General features: G+C 41.1%; 1 protein-coding gene across 6 annotated transcripts in view; it reads left to right on the top strand.

Moving 5' to 3' along the window:
• REPS2 (RALBP1 associated Eps domain containing 2) overlaps positions 1–20,290 on the top strand; it is a 220,926-nt gene that overhangs the window by 55,877 nt on the left and 144,759 nt on the right. For 4 of the 6 annotated variants that reach the window (XM_039233865.1, XM_039233867.1, XM_039233868.1 and 1 more), the window contains exons 2-5: positions 422–545; positions 9,741–9,889; positions 12,307–12,433; positions 18,639–18,736. In XM_039233865.1, coding sequence (XP_039089796.1) covers positions 422–545; positions 9,741–9,889; positions 12,307–12,433; positions 18,639–18,736 — 498 coding nt within the window. The remainder of the gene's footprint in view (positions 1–421; positions 546–9,740; positions 9,890–12,306; positions 12,434–18,638; positions 18,737–20,290) is intronic. The other 2 variants (XM_039233866.1, XM_039233870.1) reach the window with 1 other exon arrangement.

The following is a 20,290-nucleotide window of genomic DNA, read 5'->3' on the forward strand; positions in this document are numbered from 1 at the left end:
TAAAAATCATTAATTCACATTTAGTTTTGATCAGCTGGGATAATCCACAAGTAGAGGTAATGACTAACCTGTTCTCTTTTCACCCCATTGCTCTTCTAGACTTTGTACATTAGTATCCGCCCCCTGAACAAGTCATTCTCTTTTGTAAGAACAGTAACAGCCATCCTTTGTCACCTTTCTTTTCCTCTTTGAAAAAGGAGGACTAATCACTGAGTCCTGAAACATAGGACTGTAATTATCTGAATTGAAAATCTTCTGTAAACTGCAGGAAAATAATCTCCAACCAGGGTGTACACATAAGTTCTCCAGGGAGTTTTTGGTTAGCTATGCTGTGAAATCCTTGGGATTTCATAATATATCTTGTCTCATTTTCCTGTTATGAAATGGGGTTTTCAGCCTGGTTTTTCTTGTCTGTTTTCAGATCACAGAACTGTGTGGTGCAAAGCGGGTTGGTTATTTTGGTCCAACACAGTTTTACATTGCCTTAAAATTGATTGCTGCAGCGCAGTCTGGCCTCCCTGTACGGATAGAGAGTATTAAATGTGGTAAGTATCTCCCATTTATACGTTTGATTGATTGTCCATGACAGGTGTCTTGTTTATGAGAACCATCTTTAGTGGGCTTAGGCCTGTTCTGTAAGCATTTGTGGAATTTCTCCTTGCTTCTAACAAGTCGTCTGTAAAAAGAAGTAAGAAAATTTAGTGGGTTTCTTACTTTCTTTTTTTCTTCTTTAAATAGGAAAAAAAATTAAGACAGTGACCTGAGATTCTTTCCTTTTAACTGAATTAAAGTTAAAATAGATTTTGTTCTTTAGCAGAAAGAGATCAGGACAGGAATTCTAGAGCCTGTGGCAAAATAATAACATTTAGTTTAATTTTCCTCTTGAGGAATATACACTGTCATTTGAAGTTCTGTTAGGGACAAGGGGACAAGTACCAGGAAGAGTATGAATAGAACTGCTCCTTTTTTCTTTCCTGTCCCTGCCAGTCATATCCTATAGGATCATCCCTTTTTAAAAAAATTTTTTTAAATGTTTATTTTTGAGAGAGACAGAGCATGAGCAGGGGAGGGGCAGAAAGAGAGGGAGACACAGAATCTGAAACAGGCTCCAGGCTCCGAGCCATCAGCACAGAGTCTGACATGGGGCTCAAACCCATGAACCATGAGATCATGACCTGAGCTGAAGTCAGACACCCAACAGCTTGAGCCACCGAGGCTCCCCATATGTGATCGTCCTTTAATCTCCGATTCCTATGTCACCATTCTTTTTTCTTTTAATAGTTTATTTTCAAGTTGGTTTCCATATAACACCCAGTGCTCATCCCTACAAGTGCCCTCCTCCATGCCCATCTCCCCCCTTCCCCTCCTCCCCACCTCCATCTGCCCTTGTTTTTTTCTCAGCATTCAAGAGACTCTCATGGTTTGCCTCCCTCCCTCTCCCCCACTATTTTTCCCCTTCTTCTCCCCCATGGTCCTCCGTTAAGTTCTTCTCATCCACCTATACGTGCAAACATATGGTAGCTGTCCTTCTCTGCCTGACTTATTTCGCTCAGCATAACACCCTCAAGTTCCATCCACGTTGCTACACATGGCCAGATGTCATTCTTTCTCATTGCCATGTAGTATTCCATGGTATAGATAAACCACATCTTCTTGATCCATTTGTCAGTTGATGGACACTTAGGCTCTTTCCATGTTTTGGCTATTGTTGAGAGTGCCCCTCTGGAAAACAGTGTGGAGATTCCTAATCACCATTCTAATGATGATTAAGTACTATGGAGCTACCAAAATTTTGGCAGAATGAACTTAGCTTCTCAAAGTTTTGATTGAACGATTTATCTTGCCATCCCTGGCCCCAACCCTCTGAATTTTGAGCACTCTCCACAACTTAAACAAATAGCAAAGCCCCAAACTCTTAGCATCATTCATACTGCCTCAGTATTGGGTGTACAAATGTATATGAAGAAGGTGATTATTCCAGGGTTATGCTGAGGTCCTCTGATACAGGTTACTTCCATATGCTCACATAGCCATGCAGGAACTTTTTCCTTTCCCTCATTTTGAGATAAAAACCACTCCACTGTCCACACGTGTCCTGTGAAGCCTTGTAAACTTAAAAATGAGTTCAGTAACCTTGTAGCACAGCTCTAAACAGCTGAGAAGATTCTGATGGCTTGACTATGGGAAACAAAGTCCTTTTGCGCCAACCATCAGAGCCACAGTCATCCTGCTAATCATTCTTAAAGGTTTAGTGTCTGCTGGGCACCACCTCATTCAGTCCTCCCAGCAGCCTACCAAATTAGATTTGTGTTAGTCTGCGTTGCCTGCGATACACTGCGGAACAAATTCCACCCAAATCCCAGTGCCCTAACAAAATGAAGGTTCGCTTCTTGATTTGCAGTGGGCCACGGTGACCCTCTAGGGCAGCTGCCCTATATGTGGTCGCTTTGTGGTCCTAGCTGCTGGATCTTGTGGCCCCCCCCAGCAAGCAACAGGGAAATAGTTTCTCACCCTAGCAGTTAAATGCTTTGTCCTGGGTGTGACTCATATTACTGCTGCTCACAGTGCATTAGCCCGAACTTGTCACGTGGATCCACCAAACTGCTGGGCAGACTGGGGGGTGGGGTGGGGTGGGGTGTAATTCTCGCCTCTGCCCACAAGGAGAGAACTTTCTGTGGATAAACACTGGAAGTTTCCAGTGCGGTACTCTTCTTATCCTCATCTTACAGGTGATTATCGAAGTTGAGGGGTGTTGAGTAATTTGCCTGAAGACTTTAAGTAGAGTTTGGAGCCAGAAGCTCAGTCTCCAGTTCCCATGCTCTTCATTACTATGTATAGTAGCCTCTTCTTGATTGTTCTTTTTATTAAGGTGCTGATTATAATCTGGAATCACAGAATATTTTCCAAATGGGGAAAAAAAATCTGATCCAAAAGGCATCCCTTGGTATTATGTAATTTGGTTCCTTAAAATAGATTTAAAAATTGGTTTATTCATTACTCATTTTTTTTTTTTTTTAGAGAGAGAGAGAGAATGAATGAGAATGAGAATCTTTAGCAGGCTCCATGCTTAGCATGGAGCCTGACTTGGGGCTCGATCCTACAACCCTGGGATCATGGCCTGAGCTGAAATCGAGAGCTGGATGCTCAACCGACTGGGCCAGCACCCAGACACTCCAAAATAGGGTTTTTCATGGAATGTTATTTCAGTGGCAAGTTTGCTGTTTATCACTGCAAGACAGAGCAGTCACTGCTCTAAGTCACTTGTTGTGATTAGAGTCACATCACATTGTATTTGGACTTGTGGTAGACACTGAAAATTTCCGTTTCACTGTAAATGGTCTTTAAGCTTTATTGTTGTATCTTCCAACTTTCATCTGCTGGAAAAGCTAAAGCTGCTTTTTGTATACAAGAATAAATTTCTGACGCTTCTGTTGTTTATTTTAAGTTAGACTGGTCTTTTACTGGATTTGTGCTTACATCTACAGCTTAATTTCCTGGGAAGAGAGACTGGGGGGTGGGGTTGGGGGGGCAGTGTCTAAATTATCACATGTGTAAAGGATTAACATGTTTTCTTAAGTGTAAGGCTTTCTCATGTATTTTATAAATCCTGATGCTGCCTTTTACAGACCTCTGACAGTTTATACTCACAGTTAATTTTGAATTTGCTCCCTTCACTTAAATCTTCACTTAAAGATTTATTAAATAAAAGTTATTTACAGTCAGCATATGTCAAATAAGAATGAGGGCAAGATTAGGCCAAACTTTGAGCTGCCACTTAGAATTTTCCAAGTTATTGCTTGAAATCCATTAGCGTAATGTTTGATGACACAAACCTTGGAGGCCAAAGAGGATGCTCTGTGAGAACCTAATCGGAAAGGTTGTAGTAGCCTCATCACACTCAAGGAGTGGGGAGTCTGTTCTTACTTCATGAATTGCACGAGTCCGGGTGTATGTGTGTGTTAACCTCTAACCCGTAGCCTCACCCATTTCGGTCGACGCCACCACCATCTACAGTTGTTCAAGCCAGGAGCTTAGAAGTCATCCTTGATTCCACCCTTTGCCTCGGTCCACAGTGTAATCTGTCAGCAGCCCTGGCAGTGTGGTTCCAGTCGTGTTGCCTGCTCCCTCCATCTCTACCTACCTACTAGACTGGGCTACCTTCTGCCCCTCACCTGGATACCACAGTGGTTTTGTCATTGATTTCTTGGCCTCCTCTCTTCTCTATTCCAATCTCTTTTCCTATATGGCAGTAGGAGTGGTCTTTTTACAGTATCACAGTAGCCATCAGAGCATTTTATCCTCCTCCTCGGTCCTCCACTGGTTGGCTTGTTGTACATTGTAGTAAATTGCGTCACTACACTGATCTGTAGGGCCCTGAGTAATCTAGTTTCTGCCTACTGCTCCATCCTCGTCTTAAACCTGCCCTGCCTTGTGTTCTCCATCCAGCCTCACTGGCCTTCTAGCCATTTCTGGGCCATCTCTTTCCTGCTGCAAGAAAGACCATGTTATCTTGAGGTTTTGGGTTCCCAGCAGTCTGTTTTCCCCTTCTCTTTCCCAGGGCAAGCTCTTCCTCTTCATCCTTCAGGATTTGTGCAGTGTCCCCAGCATCCTGTCTAAAGTAGGTTCTGTCAAATTAACTCATTAATGAAAGAACCAGCATAGAGTTAAGCTGGTTCAGGAAAGTATAGGAGAGTTAGAAGCATTTATAGTCCTGGAAAGAAAGAATGCTAGAATAAGATTGCTAAATTACATATAAAATTGGTGAATGCTCTATAGAGCAATAAAACTGTGACTTGGCTATTAGACTCTCTTCTAAGATGAGATTCACCTACATTGTTATTAGACAAGATTAGTTAGCTAACAGTTTTCTATGTGTTAATATCTATCCACTCAGTGTTGTAAGATACCTAATGAAGAATATATAGTAAGTCAAAACAAAAGTACGTATCCCTAGGGAGTTATGTAATTCTTGGATGGGTTAATCCTGTTAGATGATGCTTCTGTGTGACTGTCCCCTCCCTCCTTTACTTTCTCTCAGCCTCTGCTCCTTTATAGCACTGGACTCATTTCTGTCTTCCTCACTGGTTTGCAGGCTTACCTAAAGGGAGGGGAGGAGGGTCTGGTAGCCACTGCTCTGTGTAGCACTGTGGACACTCAGGGCACATTTGTTGGATGAATGAGTGATGAATGCTTGTGAATGAGGACTGAATCTTAATCATCTGTCACTTTTTAAGCTCAAACATTTGGATTTCAGATTCACCCAGAACTCCTAAGGGATTTCTAAAGAAGTCCTCTTTCTCAGGCCACGGTGGTTCCTAGCCTTGTTTGCACTTGAGAATTGCTGGAGAGCTTTAAATGCAAACTAAAAAAATACAGGTGCCTGGGGACACTTCCAGAACTTCTCATTTAATTAGCCTGGAGTGCAGCCTGAACATGGGGGTTTTTAAGAGCTCCCCAGGTGATTCTTATGTGAAGCCAGGTTGAGAGAGAGTTCTAATGAGAGCTGAGTAGAGCATTTTCAAGAGCTTTGCTTAAACTATGAGTACATTTTTTGTTATATCAGGACCTGAGTTGGGGCAAGGCCAGGGGCAACCAGGGCACTTTAAGGGAAAAGTCACTCTCCGGGCCATACAAGTGCTGATTCTGCATTGACACAGCCCTGAGAGTGAGCACCTCCTTAAATTTAAATGTTGGCACTAGGCATCTGTCTAGCCTCATCCTATTTGGCCTGTTAAACAAATAGTGAAACCTTAGGATAATTTAGGAGGAGAGAAGCAGGGGGTAGAATTGAGAACCATTGGAGATTTCCTGATCAGGAAACTGCATGGTGGACACTTGCCCTGGGAACTGTCCCTTCCTTTTTTCTGAGGACTGGCTGTAAGGGAGTGTGAGGATTGAGAGAAGGTATAGGTAGAGCTTATAGAGTAGGTTTTATAACCTCTTTTGTGTCGTGGGCTCCTTTGGCAGTCTGACACTCCTTGGAATGATGTTTAAAAAAAAATACAAAGACATAGGAGTCCAAAGGAAACCAAGTATTATTGAAATTAAAACTAAGATATTAAAAATGTTATATAGCAGTATACATACTACTTCATTAACGTATTAAATAAGAGACCTAAGAGTGACTTAAATAACTACCATACTTTCAAAGTAGTGATGAGCATAAACAATACTTGAAGAGGTCTACAGCAAGTGCGATGTGATCTATGATTTTGGTGGGTGACGAAGTTACAGGTGCTGCTAATGATACCGCAGCGCCAAGTTGCCTACATTCATAATGGAAAGAAATGCTAACTTTTAGGTAGGGTAGGGAGAATAAAGATGGAATTTTTTTCCATAACCAAGAGGCCAGACCCCGTGATTTCTTTCCACAGACCCTCTGGGAGTCTCCGAATGCTAATAGTGCAATAATGTGGCTCACATAGCCTCTAGGGCCGTGTTCCCCAAACTGGTTATTGATCTAGTGGCAGTCTGGCACAGTCTGTAGTGAAAGGAGAAAGAATTAGGACAAAAGAGTGAGTTATTTATAAAATGAAATGCACTCAATTCTAAGATGGTTGTTTTGATTAAATGCCCTTTTATGAAACTGATAATGAGTAAACGTAATTGATTTGCCGTGACCCCTCCAAAAATTACAAGAGGAGGGAGCCCCCGCAGGCAGGAGTGTTAACACTTCTGGTCCTGTCACCCAATTGCTGCATGTCTGACATATTCCTGGTCTTAATTCTTCACCTGTGAGATGTGGATTTTCCAGCTCTGAAATGCCGCAGTTTTATGTTGTGTTCAAACCTGCAATGGAAAGAATATTTTAATTTTCAGGATGACAGTAGAGCCTAGTGGCTGAGTGTGGGCCGCATCAGTAGACTGCCTGATTTTGAAAGGTTGCACCATTGCTTTTTATTTGTGTGCCCTCAGAGTTGTGCCCTCCTAACCTCTTTGAGCTTCACATGGCTCACCTGGGGAAGAGATGTACCAGTAGTACCTGACTTACAGGGTTGTTGCGAGTATAAAATCAGGCAATGTGCTAATATAGTACTTACTGGCCACATATGGTTGGCTGTTAAGGGCTTGAAATCTGGTTAGTGTTGACTGAGAAATTGAAATTTTAATTTAATGTAAATTACTTAAAATTTAAAAACTCAAGCAGTGTATTTTCCATTAAATGTAACTTATTGTTTTAGTAAGACTACATTTTACTTAAAAAAATTTTTTTTAATGTTTTATTTAGTTTTGAGAGAGAGAGACGGCATGAGCAGGGGAGGGTCAGGGAAAGAGGGAGACACAGAATCTGAAGACAGGCTCCAGGCTTTGAGCTAGCTGTCAGTACAGAGCCCGACGTTGGGCTCAAACCCACGAACCGTGAGATCATGACCTGAGCCGAAGTTGGACACTTAACTTAGTCATTTATATTTAATATACGAAGTGTTTCTGTGTTCAAAGACTACAACCTAAGCTTTATGAAACAAATTGCCACCTTGGATGGCGGCACTCATTGTCTCCTTGGCCCCTATAAACCTTTAATTTGAACTCTTTATTTCCTTGTGTTAACTGAGTTCCGTTTGGGAGAAAAGATTCTAATCAACTACTATAAGCGACTCTTCTCCTGTGATTACTTGACATAAATCACTGGATAGCAGATACTTTATTGATTAGCTTTCAAATGAAGTTTGACTATTAAATATGGTGTCCATATGACTACAGAACATTTAGACTTAATATTTACAGCCTAGAGTTTTACTTTGCCCTTTTTGAAAGCTTGGAACAGTGTAAGGGAGATAGCACCTTCATTAAGACTTTTAGTGATATGATTATTATCATGGATGGTTACACTCTGTTAAGTGAGTGTTATTTAAAACCACATAAGTGAAGAAAGTACAAGAGAAATTCAGTTGTATTTTGTGTTTAGCTGTTTGGTAGCTGTCTGGAGGAGAGAGGTTCTTTGCCAGGTGAATAGTTCTGGAGAAATGCCATAGCCAGGGAAGGAAGACAGTGTGTGAAGTGACAGGGTTCTAAAGGGTATCTGGGAGTCCTTGTGTAATAATAGTTGATACTTGTCTTCTTGTGTTTGTATTCTCTTGTTTCTAGAATTATCTGTTGAACACCAGTAAAACACCGATCGGGGGTTTACAGATGTGGGTGTTTACTTCTCTTCTCCTTCAAGTAGTGTTTGGAAGTAGAGTCATCCTTTCATGGGCTATCAGGGTGCAGATCATTTTATGTGAGCTTGTTCCATCTTTTTATATCCTTTTTGCAGACTGAACTGAAAGAAATACCTTTCTGAGAAGAGAACCATGGGATTAGCTTATATCTGATTTACTAAGAATCTAGGTTTTCTTTTCTTCTGCCTTTTTTTCTTTTGAAGTCCATTCCTGCCTTGAGTACTGGAGAGCTGCCGAGTTTGGGAAATGTTAAAATGTTTAAAATGGTGGCCATCTTCTTTTTAGAGGAGAGTCCTGGTTTAATTTTCCAGATTGCTCATTCTACTTATGTCTCTTGGGCCTTTGGCTGATTGATCATGCAGGGATTTGTCATATTGCCTACTTCTTTGAATCAAATGCGGACATAGCAACTAAAAATAAACACAATGTGGATATTAGAGAACTAGGGACCTTCTTTGCCTGGGGAGCTGGGATACTTGGTTGTTGTTGCTAAGACGTTTTCTGGCTTTAGCACGGCATCAGTCATTGGAAGTGCAGCTGTGTTTGGAATGGAGAGCTGATGGAAGTGCGGAGGCACAGTGATGAGTATTATCCTGAACAATGGATACAGATGCAAATCATTATGCATAATCCATAAATATTATCCCCATTTTGGGGGTTCTTTGTGTTGTGTGATTGTGTGTGATTTGCTGCACTGAGAACTAGAAGTGTGCCAAAGCATCATTTCTGTTTCAGAATAGTTTTATCAGATATTTGAAAGATAAGGAAATATTCCAGACTGTTGCATTTCAACTCTTTGTAGCATTGTGAGTGTGGCTAATGGTTTTGACAGTAGAATCTGGCTGAACGTTGGACTGATTGCTCTAACTTGATACCATTTTCCTTATTCCATCATGAAAAGATCATTGCAGATTGAGCGTGAAAATTCTGTAAAGAATGACATAGGGTGAAAAACTTTCACCCAGGGGACACCTCAGTGGCACAGTTGGTTAAGCCTACTGCTTTGGCTCAGGTCATGATCTTGTGCTCCATGAATTCCAGCCCTGTGTCAGGCTCTGTGCTGACAGCCCAGAGCCTGGGGCCTGCTTCTGATTCTACAGAATCTGACACTTCAGATTAGTCTCTCTCTCTCTCTCTCTCTCTGCCCCACGCTTGCTCATGTTCTGTGTCTCTCTCAAAAATAAACATTTGCAGATATTAATATAGTGTCTGACATATAATGTGTGTTACATAGGTTTTTCCTGCTTCGTTTGCCATGTTTTGTGTTTACACAGTATCACAGCCTTTTAGCTGGTGCTGGGCTAAAGGCTGAGGTGGGAGATGAATCCAAAACCTGAACATGTTCTGTGATGATTTGACAGCATTTAAAAATGTTAAGCCAGAATGCCTTGGTAAAACTGGAGCATTTTTCTATCATGACATTATTATCGGAGTCTTCATTGTGTCAAAATAAAAATTTAATCTATATTTAGTGCTCTGGAATTTTTCCTCAAAAGTGATTCATCTTTTGGCCATTGAGTTCTGCTTTTCACAGTTTTAAAATAAAGTCTCACTTGAGCTCCTCTGATTCTGGTCCTAAAGAACTGCCACTGCCTCGCTTTATGATGTCAAAGACCGAAGCTGAAATACGATTTGGGAATCCGGCTGAACTGCATGGAACTAAGGTTCAGATTCCATATTTAATCACAGAAAAAAATACCTTCAAAAGAATGGACGATGAGGATAAACAGGTAAACAGCCTGATCAGGGGTGTCCATTTGATTCTGACAGTGAAACCTCACATAGCAGTGCCTCATATCTACTGTCAGGCTTCTAGCAAATCTCACCATCTGGGATACAATTATAGACTTGGAAGGAAGCCAGTCAAGTTTCCTTGTAGCGAGAAAAAGAAGCTGAAGTATAGCCACCCATACACCCTTTAGAGCTTACTTGAATGTAGAATTGTGTCCAAAGTAAGGCTACTGATTTATTTTTTATTTTTAAATGTTTACTTATTTTTGAGAGAGAGTCAGAGTGTGAGTGGGGGAGGGGCAGAGAGAGAGGGAGACACAGAATCTGAGGCAGGCTCCAGGCTCTGAGCTGTCAGCACAGTTCCTCGGGCTCAAACCCATGAACCATGAAATCATGACTTGAACCTCAGCTGAAGTCGTATGCTTAACCAACTGAACCACCCAGGCGCCCCAAGGCTATGATTTAATACACTTATTTGATTTCTTTAATCAGCATTTCTAAGTGGGTTCTTTAAAATGGAACTTCTGGTTTTTTGTTTTTGTTTTTTTTGTTTGTTTTTTAAAGTAAACTCTATGTCCAACCTGGTGGGGCTTTATTGACTGAGCCAGCCAGGCGCCCCTAGGAGTTTTTAATAGATGCTCTCTCTCACAAAAAAGTTTGGAGAAAAGGTTTCTGTGGTTCAATATATTTGAAGAATACTGCTTTGTATCCTTGGGTGAAGGACTACATCCTCAGGCTTGGAGAGTCACCATGCTCATTAGCAAATTCAAGGCCCTGAGAAGTCCTGCTGTAAAGAGACATGGAGATTTGTGTTTACTAAACTTGTTTCACCAGAGAATCCTTCCTTGTGGAGCATGTTAAGGATGCCATGTTGGGAAATGCTGCCATTACACAGTTAGCACGTTAGGGACAAGAGAAGAGAGGATGGCCTTTGAAAATTAGAACACTAATTGCAGTGGTTAGGTGGTGATTGGTAGAGGTAAAAGTATAAAATTGCAGAAGAGTAAGCCTATCAAGAAAGAGGTAAATAGTCATATGTATTAGTGAACCCTGCGGGCATCAAGGTACAGCTCATCCTTCTAATAAAAATACTGAATCATGCAGAAAAGTCAAATTATATTGAATATAGTATCTTCTATAAGACCAAGAAATTTATCCTATTTTAGGAAGATGAGTCAAAATGTTTTTTAAATGCAATGTGTAATAAAGGATTAAGTTGAAAACCTAATATGTATGGCTCACCCTGATAATGCTGGATATATGAGGTGTTGCTGCAGAAGTTTTATATTTATAGCCAAGTGAGGTATGTAGCACATCCTGTTAAATAACTCTGTGTACTGTTGATTTCATAATTCTGTAACATTTTAAACGAGTTCTTCAGGGTTCTACATGTAAAGGGGTATAGGAACCTTCAGTCAGCAGTCTGGCATGTTTTCCTACCAGCATTTGGAGAGGAATGAGGGTCTGCTGTCCCAAGATGGTTGATACTCTGGGGACTTTCTAGGCCCATTCCAGGCTGCATGATTGAGGAGGACACATCCTTTGACCTGAGGGTAGGTTTATGCTCCGCCCACCCCATCTGCTGGTGTGAGCTCACACTTCAAAAATTCTTTTCTTTTTCTTGAAGGAGAGTATCTCAGATTGCATTTTTTTAAGACTAAGAGCACCTATGTAGTCTGCATGTTGATTAAAGTACTGTTTCCTTGTTATTTGGGTACTCCAAAGTTACCAGTTTATTGGTAGCATTAAAAAAAGAGGAAGAAACCCAGTAGCAGAGTAAGGTTGTTTGCTTTGCTAGAGTCCTACCTCAAATTCACATTTTAACTGAGATTTGAACTGTAGCTTATTAAGCCTCCATCCTTGTGTTTAGGAGTGGTTTGTCTATAATGATTTGTTTCATAATCCCCCAGTGTGAAAAAGAAAAAGCTGGCATTTTACTCTGGTATAGTAAACCCCAGCAACATTTAGCATTAAGCATTTTAAGTGTGTATTTTTAATATCCACATTTGCTGGAAGACTTGATAAGTGTAAATCCAGGAAGTAGGAGCCTTTATTAGAAACAAATGAAAATTGAATTTATCCACAAAGAGATCAGATTTGGGGAGTATGTATGCTGTTTCATGTGATCATTGTCTTCCATTTTCCAAAGGAAAATACTAGTGGAATAACTGAAAGCATTTCATACTAGTTTTAGTAATTTAGGGAACTGAGTGCTGGCAGGACTTCGTTCTCTGGGAGACTTGAATCCTCAGACACTGCATTTTAACCAAACCGTCTTTTTGAGAAAACATTTCCTCCCATTTGTGAAATCAGCTGTCTCACCGGCGGTAGAGTTGCATTATACTTCGTAACTGCGGTTCAGAGCACCAGGCTTCTCGAGTGATTGCCTCTGAACTCTGCTCTGGTTCCTTTGAAGCAGGAAACACAGTCTCCCACGATGTCACCCCTCGCCTCCCCTCCTTCTTCTCCGCCTCATTACCAGAGGGTGTCCTTGAGCCATGCCTACGGCAAACTGCGGAGCAGCTCGGAGCAGATGCATCCAGGTAAGAGGCGATCTTGTCCAGCTGTCCCAGGCAGTGTCCTACAGACTCCTTAATCTATCTGGCAGCAATGCCACCAGCTGCTGAATTTCCTGACTTAATTACCTCTGTCTTTGGAAACATGGCTCAATTTAATTTTGTACTCAAGCAAGGCTTTTTAAAAAACTATGATGAAGTGTATCCTAGTAGTGCCTTGTGCCCTATCCTACAAACTAGCTTCGACTTGTAATTGATTTAGATGATTTAATCATTCGTATATAGATTTCATTACATGGGAATGTAGCATGTTCAAGGTTTATATTGTTTTGGAATTGTTCCTTTCAGAAGACATTCCAAACATGTTTATATAACAATGGCTTTTCTGAAATTACTTAAAAATAAAACTCTGCAAAAGCAAAAGAGGTGGTTCAACCTTTAAAGACAGATCGTGTGAATGAAAATATCTCGCTCTTGTGTTTGAGAATAAGGATAAAGAAAATGGTAGGGGAAGCATTTTGCTGGAGGTGTGTGGCGTGCCCAGTTGTGGGGTCGCCTGCTTGCTCACCCATACGCTGTGCCGGCCACGTTAGTTGTAAGGTACGTTAGTTGTTCCGAGGATGACTTGCAGAGTTGGCTGCCTCGCCTGCAGTGCTTAAAGCTCCATAAACTCGCGGCAGCGCCTTGTCCTCCTGGGGCTCAGGCTCGTACTTTAAGATAGAACCAATGAAAGGTATTCTAGAATCGGTTATCCTTGTATTTTTTGGGCTGTATTTGAAAATGACCCAGTTTCTGCAGGGTTTTGCTGTGATGAAAATAGTGGTGAGTTCTAGAGGGACACAGATAAAAATGTGTGCCAGGCTACGGAGAGGCTGTAATCTTGTAGAGAGGAGCAGCAATGGCATAATGTAAAGATCTTTTGATGGGAATCAGAAGGTGTGGGTTTATGTGACTAGCTAGGTATGTGACCTTGGGCAAGCCACTGAACTGCTCTGAACCATGGTTTCCTCTCCTCTTTTAAAATGGGGTAACAGCATTCTATCGGGGTGTTGTGAGGATTAGCGAGAACACAAGTATAAAGTGCGACTGGAAATTAAGCCCTATGTAAATGCAAGATGATGTTATTAAGGGATAGTAACAAAAAATCACTCTCCTAAAACTTGAATGTCCCACTGGGGTCTGAAACAAGAGAATTCTTTTCCTTTTAGTCTGTCCTGCCTGGTTTCCCTAAGTTTTAGAACTGGAGTTCTTTTTGATTCTTAATGTTATTTGGGCTTGGACATCGGAGTTTTATGCCTGGCATGGTGCCTGTTTTTTTTTGTTTTTAATTCACAGGTGAGTCATTTTTTGTTCTACTGAGTCAGCATATTGCCAGGTTCGTCACTTTTTTTTTTTTTTTTGCCTATTCCTTTGAACTTGTCTGTATTCACTCTCTACTTCTTGCTCTATTTCCTCATTCCGTTCAAATTGGGTTTCCATTCCCCCCATTGGCAAGGATGCTACCTGCTTCTCTCCATCTTCCTTGACTCTTAGCTGCCTCTGTCAAGGTTGTCCATGTCTTCATTCTTATTTATTTTCTCTAAATGATAAAATGCACATATTTAAAAATCGCCAAGTTTTGGAGTTTTGACAAATGGTTGCATCCGTGCAGCTACCACTTTGATCAAGAATAGAACATTTCCGGGGCGCCTGGGTGGCTCAGTCAGTTGAGCATCTGACTCTTGAGTTTGGCTCCGGTCATGATCCCGTGGTCTTAGGATTGAGGCCCACGTTAGGTTCTGTGCTGAGTATGGAGGGTGCTTAAGATTTTCTCTCTGCTCCTCTCCCTGACTTGGGTGTGCACTTTGTCTAAAAAGCAAACAAACATTTCCATCACCCTAGAGATGCCCCTTTCCAGTCACTCCCTGGTCCCCAATGTGAGGACTGTTCTGATTTTTATCACCTTAGATTAGTTTCACCTCTTTTAGAACTTGGTATAAACGGAATCATCTTGAAAAATTCCTCTTATGTGTCTGCTGTCTTTCCCTTAGTGTTAGTGGTTGAGATCCATCCATATTGTTATGTGTCTCAGTAGTTTGCTCCTTCTTATTACTCAGTAGTGTTCGTTGTGTGAATGTACCACAATTTGATGATCCATTCTCTTGTTGATGGACATTTGGGTTGTTTCCAGTGTTTGGCTGTTATGAGTAAGGCTACAGCGGACATTTTGTTTGTAATCTTTTTGTGACGTCTGTTGTCATTTCCCTGGCATTTAGGAGTGGAATTTTTGTACCTTAGGGAAGGGGTATAAGAAACTGCCAAAGAGTTTTACAAAGTGGCTGTGTATACCCACTGGCGATGTATGAGAGTTCAGTGATCCTTGCCGGCGTTTGGCACTCTCAGTGGTTTCCTTTTCTTCAGAGTTTTTAATTGTGATCATTCCATTAGATATGAAGACATTTCCTTGTGGTCACTCTTTTGTTCTTGGAACATTGTTTCCTAAGATACAGGTTTTTCTCCTGTATCATGAACCTTAAATTTGATGAGATACCGTTTCAGAGGGTTCTTCTTTGGACAGCACACCCGTAGAGAGGAGTCTGAACAGTTAGTTCCCTGTTTCTCAAAGAGTTTGAGTTTTTTGGGTCTAGCCATTGATTAGGAGTCTGTTAGGTCCCTGCAGTTGTGAACAAGGTCATTCAGAAATAAAATGTTTATAGGTACTGCCATTTAGACTCCTCCATCTGTCTAAGTCAAAGGAAGGGAGAGTTTTTCTATCTGCAACTTGGTTCAATCTTGTGATTTTTGCTTCTACTTGATAATATTCACTTCATAGCTTATTCACTCTTATTTTTATAGTGTCTGTAGATTCTCCCCCAGAGGATTTCCTTTCTTGTTTGCTTCCTTTTCTGTCCTATATTGTTAGGTCAGGAAGTAAGAGAATCCCACATGTCTTCATTCTCTTTCTCTCCATGTTTTCAGAACTCAGTTTTTCTTAAGGCCTCCATGCTCTTTTCCATCTGTTTTTCTAAACTCTCTGTTGTCTTTACCGTGCCATCAACCAACCTGACAAACCCAGGATTCTCTTTCCTGTACTCCATCTTCCTTTTGTTCTACACAGTGGCATATCTGAAACCTGTTAAATCTTAGTGCCTCTGGCACTAAGCATTCTAGAGTTATTCTTAATTTATGCCTTTTCAGAAAGGAGTTTTGCTGCTGGAATAATTTTCTAGGAATACATTTCTCTGGAGTCATTTTCCTGTCCAAGATTCTGCCATGGTTCCTGGCTAGTGGGGATGTATGTGAGTATGTTTTAAATCAGACTGGGTGTCTCCAGACCAGTGTGATTCAGAGCCTCTCTTCACCTTCTCTCTTGGCTCCTGCTGTTCTAACCTCTGCTGGATGTAGCTGTAGCTCGTGTTCAGTGGGTGAGACTTGTGCACCGGGCATGATCTTTATGTGTGTTATTTTCTTCTTAGTAATCCCTTAGAAGCAGATACTGCTACCCATATTTAAAAAACATTGAAATCACAGTAATACAACCATATAGTTAAAAAAAAAAATGTAAATGCCTATAGTGAAAACAACTGCTCTCCTTCCTTCTTAACCTATTTCTGATCTCCAGAGGCAAGTACTTTCAAATCTTACCTGTTTCTTCTGATACCTAAGGTCTTATCTCTGTATCAAGATACCTGTTCTGATTTTTCTTACACATCTTATCTTACGTATCTTCTAGGATTTTGGGAATGTATTCTCTGAAGAGCATGTGCTGTGATGTCAGTCTCTTGGGTCTAAAGGTAGATTCGGTGGGCCTGCATTTCTAGCCTGTGTGACTATGGGTATATCGCTTTTCAGAGCTTTGGTTTTTCTTTTCTTTTTTTTTTAAATGTTTTATTTATTTCTAGGAGACAGAGAGAGACAGCATGAGCAGGGGAGGGTCAGAGAGAGAGGGAGTCACAGACTGAAACAGGCTCCAGGCTCTGAGCTGGCAGTCAGCACAGAGCCCGACGCGGGGCTCGAACCCACGAACCGTGAGATCGTGACCCAAGCGAAAGTCGGACGCTTAACCGACTAAGCCACCCAGGCGCCCCTCTTTGGTTTTTCTTATCTGTAAAATGGAAGGACATTTGCCTCAGAGGTTTGCCCTGTGGATCAAACAAGGAATGTTACATAAACCTCTTGTGCCTAACATAGTTCCTGGCACATCATAAGTACTCAAGTGTTGCTTAGTACTTTCTTTTGTACTTTGAGAATCCGGTACCTGTTTTGTTTTTGATGCATTTAAGTGTTCTTGAAATTCTCATTGGGTTGATGGCAGATGTAGAGTCTTTACTGTGCATTTGCTAGTGGTCCCCTTTCTGGTTTGACACTGAATCTCAGAGTGATGAAATCTTTAGGGTTCCTCCCTTTGGAGAAAGAGTTCCTTATGAACTAGTTGCTTATGAAGCCTCTTGTAAGAGGATCTGAGAATTGTTTCTTTTGCATTGAGTTGCATTTTCCAGGTTATATTTGGGAGGAAGGAGAGTAGAGGCAGTAAGTAACACCTTTTTACGTTCTGAATTGAGATCCAGCTGAGAGTGAGACAAGAGTCAGACTGATGATGGTCTGATGATCAGTTCTGATACTGACAGAGCTGATCAGAGCACACGTTTTAGATTTGTGACCACATGGGCTTTGTCTGCTCACCTTTCTAGTCACAGGCAGGCCTGGCCATCCCAGGCTTCCCATGGGAGTAGGAAGAGATCTGCTGTTGAGGCCAGGCCTTTCCAGAAGTGATTCCCCATGTGGCCGAGTCTTTGTTCAGGCCTTACTGATGAGGTATGTCCATCTCTTCCAAGGGAAGGCCCTTGTAGGTGAGGGACTAGAGCCATGGGCCAGGTGGCTTCCTCGCATATGTGTTCCTCCCATGTAGTAGAAGCTCCCTCCCTCTGAGGGGAGCCAGAGGCATGGAGGGTCACTCCCCCAGGGGATGCTCGTGACCACTAGTATCCCAACCATGTACAGTTTACTGTGTTCAGACCCTCTGGCACTGAGTTTTATTCAGTGTTCTGTCAAAATGGAATGATCTTAAAAATCCTTCTTTGAAAGATTACCAGCTGCCTACCAGCAGAGGCTGTTCTTTTAACATTTGGATTATGTATTCCAGCGTTTGTGTCTTTTGCAGTTTTTGATATTTTTATTCTTAGCAGGGTCTGAAAATCTGCTTACTGCTTTGCCAGGTAATGATGATTTTTGATGTTTTAATGTATTTTAAGTGTGTTAGAGTGTTGTGTTCCAGTTTCTTGGAGGAAATACATACATAAAGCAGATGTGAACCCAAGAGTGGTCTGCTCTTCTTGATGTGCCATTCTTCTACCTCCTTTATTTTCAGGTGATTGGGGGATGCCGAGGGTGGTGCCGTAACAGGCTCCTCCGCATGCTCTGCCTAATGTTACTTATTAGGCAGCTAGAGGAAGCAAGCACTCTGCTTCTTGATGTATTGCCAAAACCTCAAATTGTTAACCAGAAATGTTCATCACAAATGATTTCATCTTGGGTGATAATTTCTCCTTTCTGTTGGAGCTGAATACTACCTGGTGTGTTTAACTGTTTTCCTACCATACAGGCAAGGTCATTATGAAATATTCTGGAAATAGGGTGAAAAAAGGCCTTTGTTTTTGTGGCTTAAAAACTTAAAGTCACCAAAATTATTTTTACGTTGGTTTTTGAAAGATAAAGTAGTAAATATAAAATACATTTATTCCTTTTTGGTTTTTTTCCTCTACTTGGTTTTACATTCTTTCCGATAAGGAAAAGAAGACTGTGCCATTTATTTTTGAAAACAAATGGTAGTATTGATTCTTAGTGTTCAAAATCTGTATTTTTTTTCTTCTTTGGATGATGGATGATGAATGAAAGACTTTGAGACTGGCAGGTGTATGTAGAATTTACCTGGTACTTAGAATTTGAGCATTTAGGATATGGCAGTTTACTGATGATTGTTACTGCTTTCTATTCCAATTGAGGTTCTTACCACTCCACCCTTCATATTATTCCTAATCTCAACGTGATGCAAATATTTTCCTGTCTTTTCATGAATCGGTTAAATGGCTTTAGATTGCACCCAAGTTTGTTTGTACAAGGTGGCCCTATGTACATAAACTCTAATTCCATTGCTAATTCTTCTCTGATGAGCAGGCAGTCTCAGTTTGAGTGTGAAATAATTTTTGGGTGGGATCTTTTTGTACTGTGCTGACTTTTCCCCCTGCTTTTTCAGCTCCTTATGAAGCTAGACAGCCCCTTGTTCCACCTGAAGGACCCTCGTCGGGGGCCCCAGGAGCCAAGCCCCCTCGCCATCAGGCTTCCCTTATTCGGGTAAGTGATGTGGGGTTATGCCAGTGGGAGACTTTGGGGACATGGCTTTTGGATGGGCTGCCTTTTTTTTTTTTCTCAAAGAAGATATAAAACTGCCCCCTTATGCATATATTGCACTTATTGTTCTGTGCTTGTATATTGGTGTAAATCTTTTTTTTTTTTTTTTTTTTAAAGTAAGCTCTATTCAAATGTGGGGCTTGTGCTCATGACCTCAGGATCAAGAATTGCCCAATCTACTGACCAGGCCAGCCAGGCACCCGTTTTCCTTAAATATTTTTTGTAATGTGTGTTTCTACCCTTTCTCAGAGTCTCTAGACTAATTCAAGCTGGTTCTTGGTCTTCTGTATGTCTAAAATGCCCTTCCACCTCTATCTACTTAGTCATTAGGCACCTCCCTCAGGAGTGTGTTATTTTTTTTTCTGAAACAGCCTATCTTATTTCTGTCTTATTCTTTATTACTGTTTATTCAGTGCATACTTAGCTGTTGCCCTTTGTTTCGTGCCTCCAATTATATTGCACGCTTTTGCAAGGCAGAGGTAGTTCTTATGCATTCTCTCTCAGTGCCTAGTCCATGCCTTTTGGAGAACAGTTATTTTATAAGTGGCAGCAACTACGACTTCTTATACATAATAGATAGTAATATTATGACAGAAACCCAAGTGATGTCTCAGTTTCTCCTGGCCTAGAAAATTTCAGCTTTCCTTTCTCCAGTGTTTTCTTTTGGATAAAGAACTCTTTTTTTGTTTTTTTTTTTTGGTATCTGCAACTGTTATCTTGTGCAGTATCTGAGTCCTGTGCTGGGTAAGTCCTATTCTCAAAAAAGGATGTGTGCGTGTTGGTGTGTGTGTCTGCATGAGAGGAATTACAAAAAAACTGGCTTTCCCGTTGGGCGGTTTGTCAGTGTCCAACTTAGAAAGAAGGATCACTAAAGGACCTTCTAAGGAAGATTATGGTGTTCACTGAATACCCTCTGGGAATGGGTACTCTGTTAGGCCCAGAACTGTGTTACGGACAGATCTTTATCTTCTAAGGTGGTAGTCCATTTACAAAGAACTTTGTTAGGGATAATAATTTAGCCGTATGCTGTGTATTGATATTTAGTGCTTCCTACAACTATAAGCTCTGGGTACTGTTATATCTATTAGCATGGATGAGTTAACTGTGGCTGAGAGAGGTCAGGTAATGGGTCTAAAGTTTTATTTGTTACTAGTAAGTGGAAGAAACAGAATTTGAAACCAGGCCTGCCTCAGTGTCAAAATCTGCTCTTTAAAATACTTTACTACACATCTCTACTATATAAAATACCTCTACTATACATTAGAGGTCCATATAATAGGGAGGCTAGGTTCTGAACTTGGTACATAAATAAGCATTGGGTGTAGTAAAAATTATTCCTGAAAATCCCTTACTAGTACCATACTGGAGGGCCAGCATACCATTCTCTGCACGTCCAGAAGACCTCACTTTCACTTCCAAGTTGGAACAAAGAGCTGTTTCTTTAGCTGGGCTCCAGATGTCGTAGTTGGTTGTGTTTAGAGGTCCTGTGGTAAAACC

The sequence above is a fragment of the Hyaena hyaena genome, unplaced genomic scaffold (genome assembly GCF_003009895.1).
Source record: "Hyaena hyaena isolate Hyena2069 unplaced genomic scaffold, ASM300989v1 scaffold_80, whole genome shotgun sequence".
In the NCBI taxonomy this organism is placed as follows: domain Eukaryota; kingdom Metazoa; phylum Chordata; class Mammalia; order Carnivora; family Hyaenidae; genus Hyaena; species Hyaena hyaena.